General features: G+C 35.9%; 2 protein-coding genes across 2 annotated transcripts; both read left to right on the forward strand.

Moving 5' to 3' along the window:
* The first annotated feature begins 2207 nt into the window (after window positions 1-2207).
* LOC145814058 (uncharacterized) lies at window positions 2208-3955 on the forward strand. Its single transcript, XM_082910582.1, has 2 exons — window positions 2208-2277; window positions 2394-3955. Exons 1-2 carry the CDS (start codon window positions 2208-2210, stop codon window positions 3953-3955), a joined length of 1632 nt encoding a protein of 543 aa, XP_082766708.1.
* Window positions 3956-4296: 341 nt separating this feature from the next.
* LOC114281352 (uncharacterized) lies at window positions 4297-5911 on the forward strand. The gene is made up of 2 exons (XM_082910583.1): window positions 4297-5058; window positions 5144-5911. Exons 1-2 carry the CDS (start codon window positions 4297-4299, stop codon window positions 5909-5911), a joined length of 1530 nt encoding a protein of 509 aa, XP_082766709.1.
* The last annotated feature ends 600 nt before the right edge of the window (window positions 5912-6511 follow it).

Consider the following 6511-nt stretch of genomic DNA (forward strand, 5'->3'; position numbering starts at 1 on the left):
TTATCTTTTAAACTGTGCACTTTTTTAAGTGTCTTCTGTATATATGTGTAAATCTGCACCACTTTTCAATGTAAGTGGGCGAAAATTTTGAGATAAGAGATAAAGAGAGGAGAGAGAAAATGGCAATTTTTTTTTTTTTTCCAGCTATGTGAATGGGGATATTTTATGAAGTTCATGAGTTGGCCGAACATTTGTTTGTTTGTATAACAAAACCATACAATTTATTATATAGATTATAAATGACAATTTTGAGTTATGTCATTTTTTATTTTTTTTTAGTTATGACCAATTTTCTTCTTTAGTAATGACTTTATTTTAGTTATGCGTCACATGTTGTTTGATTTTGATTTTTTTGGTTTTTATATATAGTTATAACTCAAAAAGTATGAAATTATGCTATTTTTTCTTTAGTTATAATGTGCATACGGCACACACCATTTATAGTGCTTCCCTTATGAGAGGTATCATTTTGACAACTTATTTACATCTATAAATATAGAGAAGTGCTATTCAAATTTTAAAAAAATAACAATAATAAATTTATTGGGTAAATTATGAAAATGGTCCCTATACTTTACACGATGTGTCAATTTATTTGTTTGAATTTGCTCGATTTTGCTCCTTAATTTAACAGATTGTGTCATTTTAGTCCAATAAATAACGGTTGTCAAGTTTGATGGACGGAAAGTCTACACAATATGTCAATTTGGTCCCTGTAGTTTACACAATGTGTCAATTTAGTCTCTGTTATTTTAATTTGTTTGGCTTTGATAGGAACTAAATTAGCACATTGTGTAAACTACAGGAACCAAATTGACACATAGTTTGACTTTCTGTCCACTAAACTTAACAACCGTTATGTATTGGACTAAAATGACACAATCCGTTAAATTAAGGACCACTGATTGCAAGGGCAAGTGAAAGGAAAATGCATGTTTAGCGGTATGGTTGTTATTGATTTTGTAGAGTTTTTTTAGTTTTTATTTTTATATCTTCATATATTGTATTTTATTTAGCCATAATTGTATTTTATTTTTGAAACTATGCACATTTTTTGGTGTCTCCTGTATATTCTTAGGAAGAAAGAAATATATAGGGGATACTTTATGAAGGAATATATAGTGAGAAAGGAATATATAGTGCCTCCTGTAAGTGCATGGGCCCTACAAGAAAATGGGGATACTTTATGAAGCTCATCTGCTGATCGAACATTTGTTTATTACTGTTACAAAACCACACAATTTATTATATAGATTATTATTATTATAAAACTATGGGTAGTCATGGGCAAGAGTATAATACATTTTCGAAAAATTCTTGGTATTTTCTTTGGATAGTGAAAAATGACACTTGATAATATTTGCATTTTAAGCATTCAATGATTTAATATTCATATTTTAGGGACCCAATGGTTATGTTATATCAAGAGCTGTATTAGCTCAACGTGCACGACGAGAACGTGAAAGAAATGAAAATGCATGCTCTGCATATCAATCGAGACACTGCTTGCGACAAGAACGAGAGAGATTAGGAGCATATGTTAAAGACTTTCCTTCATTAACACCGAGTCGTCGCAGTCATGCTTGCCTAGAACAGGGTACCAAGACACTTGCGGATACTTCGTTGGCACAAAAACGAACAATGGTTACACATGCAACCACATGTTTGTTCTCTATGGAAGTACATCTTTAGCTCGGAATTGGTAAAACATGTTTAATTCTTTAAATAATACTCTTACTTTTACATGTGTATAAATTTTAATTTATGCACAACAAATATTTGTAGGCCTAATTCTACAGTCACATTTCTTCAAGAGGATCTATGTACAGATGATGAATTAGAAGATATGACTATAAGTACTGCGATTAATACTCAATCACACATGAATTCATGTCGTCATTCTCTCGGCAAGATGAATGTGTTGTGTCCTTACTGTTCAGCCTTACATTGGATGGACGAAAAATTAGCACAATCATCTCGAAAGCGTCCCCTATTTGGAACTTGCTGTTCAAAAGGAGAGACTAGGCTACCTCTGCTTATGACACCCCCTCTACCGCTTCAAGCATTATATGATGGGGATGATGATCAAGCAAGATCGTTTCGATGTTATACTCGAGTATACAATGCAGCCAATGCTTTTACAAGTCTTGGTGCTACATTGGATCCAAGAGTACTAAGGGGAAGCGGCCCTAAACCATTTATTATCCATGGGGAATTGCGACATCGAACAGGATCACTTCTACCATAGCCAGGTCAGGATGCGACTTATGCTTAGTTGTACATTTATGATCCTGATTCAGCTTTAGAAGTTCGAAATCGTAGAAATCCTCACTTACAAAGGGATGTTCTCAAAACTATTCAAGATAGTTTGTTGTAAGTTAATGCATTTGTAGACAAATTTCGCCAAGCTCATGCAATTTTGAATCAATTAGCCTTCACTGGACAAAATCTACCTGCTCATCTTCACTACAGTTCAGCAACAGACCGACGACGATATAACCTACCAATTGCTGATGAGATTGCAATTGTAATACCAGGTGATGGAACTGAGGTTACTGGAATGAGAGATGTTGTTTTACATCTACAGGGAAATAATGAACTGATGCAAATTAATGAATGTCACCCAGCGTATTTGCCATTGCATTATGTTTTATTATTCCTGTATGGTGAGCTCGCATGGGAACCTGAGTTGAAATTGTGGGACGTTAAACATGATCGGCCTTCAACTGATCGACTTACTCAAATGGATTTTTATAGTTATCGTTTGTTTGAGCGACCTACAGAGTATTCAACAATTTTGAGAGGTGAAAAACTATTCCAAGAGTTTTTGGTAGATGCTTGGGCTGCAACTGAGCAAAATCGGTTGACGTACTACAAGCTTAATCAAAAAAAAATTCAGGCTGAACTTTACCAAGATTTAAGCGATATTGATCCAGATGACTTGCAACCTAATCAAATTGGTCAAAGGTTTATTTTGCCATCTTCATTTACTGGTAGTCCTAGACATATGTTTGAAATCTTTCAAGATTCAATGGCTATCACGCGATACAACCAGCACCCAGATATTTTTCTCACCATGACTGCAAATCCCAATTGGCCAGAAATTACTTCAGCATTATTACCACACCAAAAAGCTATTGATTGTCCGGATTTGATTGCCCGTGTTTTTGAGCTAAAAAGAAAGTGTTTGATGAAGGAGATAGAGACAAACAAAGTGTTCGGTAATAAAGTTGCGCATGTTTTTACAATTGAATTCCAAAAACCAGGCCTACCACATATGCATGCGCTTTTCTTTCTTAAAGGTCTAGACAAAATTCGAACATGTGCTCAATTAGACAAATTAGTTTGTGCAGAATTTCCAGATCCAAAAGATGATCCTACACTTTTTGAAACTGTCAAGTGTTGCATGGTACATGGACCATGTGGTGCTCGAAATCCCCAAGCACCATGTACGAAAAATGGTAGATGTACTAAGAAATACCCTCGAGCCTTTGCAGAATCAACAACTATGGACCAAGATGGATATCCAATCTATCGTCGTTGCAATAGTGGTCAATTATATACCGTGAGAGGACAAGAAGTTGATAATAAGGATGTGGTACCATACAATGCATATCTTTCTAAACGGTTCAACTGTCATATAAATGTAGAAGTTTGTGCTGGAGTGAGATGTGTTAAGTATATACATAAGTATATTTACAAAGGTTATGATCGCACAACAATGGTTTTGGGATTGATTAATGAGATCCAACAATATCTTGATGCAAGGTATATTGGACCACCAGAAGTTGCTTGGCGAATATTCGGTCATCATTTGCATGCAGAGATGCCAACAGTTGTTCGCTTGGCACTTCATCTACCTGGAATGCATCGTGTTCTTTTCAATCCTAATGACTCATTGGAAATGATTCTTTCTAGAGCTGTGGTAAAAGATTTTATCTGCGTTTGTTGTTAAATGTTGTCAAAGGACCAAGATCGTTTCAATGTTTACATACAGTTAACAATGTTTTGCATGAGACGTTTAAATCAGCATGTGTTGCCAGAGGACTCTTAGAAGATGATGAAGAATGGATACAGTGCCTGAAAGAGGCTGCAGTTATGAAAACCGGATATCAATTGAGGAGATTGTTTTGTATTATTCTGACCCAATGTTTTTCACTACAACCACATGCGTTATGGAATCAATTTTCAATGCATATCTGTGATGATCTTGCACATAAGCTTCGTACATTGTTTGCCATTTCTAACCCAACTGAGGCTCAAATTGAAGATTATGGTTTGTATCTTTTGAATCAAATGCTTGAAGAATCAGGAAAGAGTTTAATTGACTTCCCGCCCATGCCACAACCTACAGCAAATTGGAGTGCAACAGTTGGTAACCGATTGATATTCGAACATCAACAACTACATAATGAGGCACAACAGACAGATGTGCAAATTACTATTGATCGCCTCAATAATGGACAACGAACTGCTTATAACGCAATCACTTCTTCAGTCTTTGAAAGTAAAGGCACTATTTTTTTTTTGAATGGCGGTACTGGAACGGGAAAAACATTTTTGTACAATACGATTGCATTAAAATGTCGCAGCCTTGGCCATATTGTTGTTGCCGTGGCTTCATCTGGAATTGCATCATTGCTATTAGTAGGAGGTCGTACTGCACATTCAACATTTTCCATTCCATTGGATGTCTTGGAAAATTCAGTTTGTGAGTTTAGCAAGCAATCATTACAGGCTGAATTGTTTAGAGAAACAAAACTCATAATTTGGGATGAAGTTCCTATGCAACATAGACATTGTGTTGAGGCGGTTGATCGCACACTTCGAGATATTTGTGATTGTGAAAAGCCATTTGGGGGTATCACTGTTGTTCTTGGTGGAGACTTTCGACAAATCTTACCAGTTATAACTAAAGGAGTTCGTGAGCAAATTGTGAATGCATCATTGAGACACTCTGTTTTGTGGAAGGATCTACATGTTTTATCTTTAGATTTGAATATGCGCTTGAATCATGCAAACCTTGGAAATGCTATTTTTGCAAAATTCTTGACAGAGGTAATACTCATTCGAACTTTGATTATACCATTTGAGGATACTTTGATTATACCATTTTTTTAATTTATTTTATTTTATTTATTAGGTTGGAACCAATCCGCAAGAAATCATTAAAATTCCATCAACAATACACAGATGCCAGAATCTAAAGGAATTACTCTCAGCAGTTTATCTACAATTGGATGTGGCAGATACATCAACCCCATCATTCTTAACGGAACGTACAATTCTTTCTGCACGAAATGATGATGTCAATGCTATCAATATTGTTGCGTTGAATATTTTTCCAGGGAATACATATACGTATCTTGCTGCAGATAAGATGGCTGAAGATGATGAAATTGATCCTTCCATTGCAAACAGATATCCTAATGAGTTTTTAAATTCATTGGATCCTCCTGGGCTACCAGCTTTTAAGGTAGAGTTGAAAGTGGGTTGTCCTATAATGTTATTAAGAAACATTGCACCGAAAGATGGACTGTGTAATGGTACAAGGTTAATGGTATCAAGGTGCGACACTCGCATAATTGAAGCTCGAATCTTAACTGGAGAGAAGTTTGGCAATTTGGCATTTATACCAAGGATATCATTGACTCCGTCTTCTGCAGAAATGCCTTTCCGAATGACAAGATGTCAATTTCCAGTTCGATTGGCGTATGCTTTGACCATTAACAAATCTCAAGGACAATCTGTGAAATTTGTTGGGGTTGATTTGCGTACACCTGTTTTTAGTCATGGGCAACTATACGTGGCATTATCCAGATGCACATCTTTCGATCGTATAAGTATCCTCCTCCCTAATGATGAGCCAGATTCCACTACAAATATTGTTTACCCTGAAGTTTTGTTATGAAGACCTTTCAGAAATTGATGAGACGTTCGTAAGAATTGTGGGAAAGAACAAATTTGAAGACATTATCAAACACATATTTTTGTAAAATATATACATTTTGTAAAGCAGACGATAGCTATGACCCACTTTTTGTAAAGCTTTCCACCTATGTGGACTTTGTTGCATTTCAAATATTTTTGTGAAGCCTTTTATTCCCCTATATTTTTGCATTTCCAGTATAGCTAAGTTTGATTTAAGAGTGCTGACTTGATCTTTTACAATTGAGTTATTACTTTGGACATGTCAGTTGTCACTACTTTGTATACACTTTTTTTTTTTTTCCTTTTTGTATAAAATTATGTTCTCTTTTATTTTCATAGGATGATGGAGATTTGCACCAAACTGTTATATGGTGTAGACACCCCATTTTTGACCGTCCTCAAGACTTGGACGTCACCGTTTGAACACTTGGTGATCATCCATGTTTGTGTTCGTTTGGAGTTCCCAGAGGTCTCGGCTACGCGCCCTGCCTCAGAATCTCCGAACTCGACCGTTTTGTGTCTGGTTTTGCACCAAACACTTGTGTTTTGCCTTGGAGGGGCAGGGAATGCCTTGTGAGGC

Source organism: Camellia sinensis, unplaced genomic scaffold, assembly GCF_055761805.1.
Source record: "Camellia sinensis isolate YWXY unplaced genomic scaffold, ASM5576180v1 Unanchor1, whole genome shotgun sequence".
Classification (NCBI taxonomy): domain Eukaryota; kingdom Viridiplantae; phylum Streptophyta; class Magnoliopsida; order Ericales; family Theaceae; genus Camellia; species Camellia sinensis.

Excerpts from the sequence above, each read along its gene's own strand:
- LOC114281352 (XM_082910583.1), top strand. The coding sequence starts at position 4,297 with ATGCTTGAAGAATCAGGAAAGAGTTTAATTGACTTCCCGCCCATGCCA. Across the intron at positions 5,059-5,143 it reads TTGCAAAATTCTTGACAGAG|GTTGGAACCAATCCGCAAGA; the intron begins GTAATACTCATT and ends TTTATTTATTAG.
- LOC145814058 (XM_082910582.1), top strand. The coding sequence starts at position 2,208 with ATGGGGAATTGCGACATCGAACAGGATCACTTCTACCATAGCCAGGTC. Across the intron at positions 2,278-2,393 it reads GATGCGACTTATGCTTAGTT|ACAAATTTCGCCAAGCTCAT; the intron begins GTACATTTATGA and ends ATGCATTTGTAG.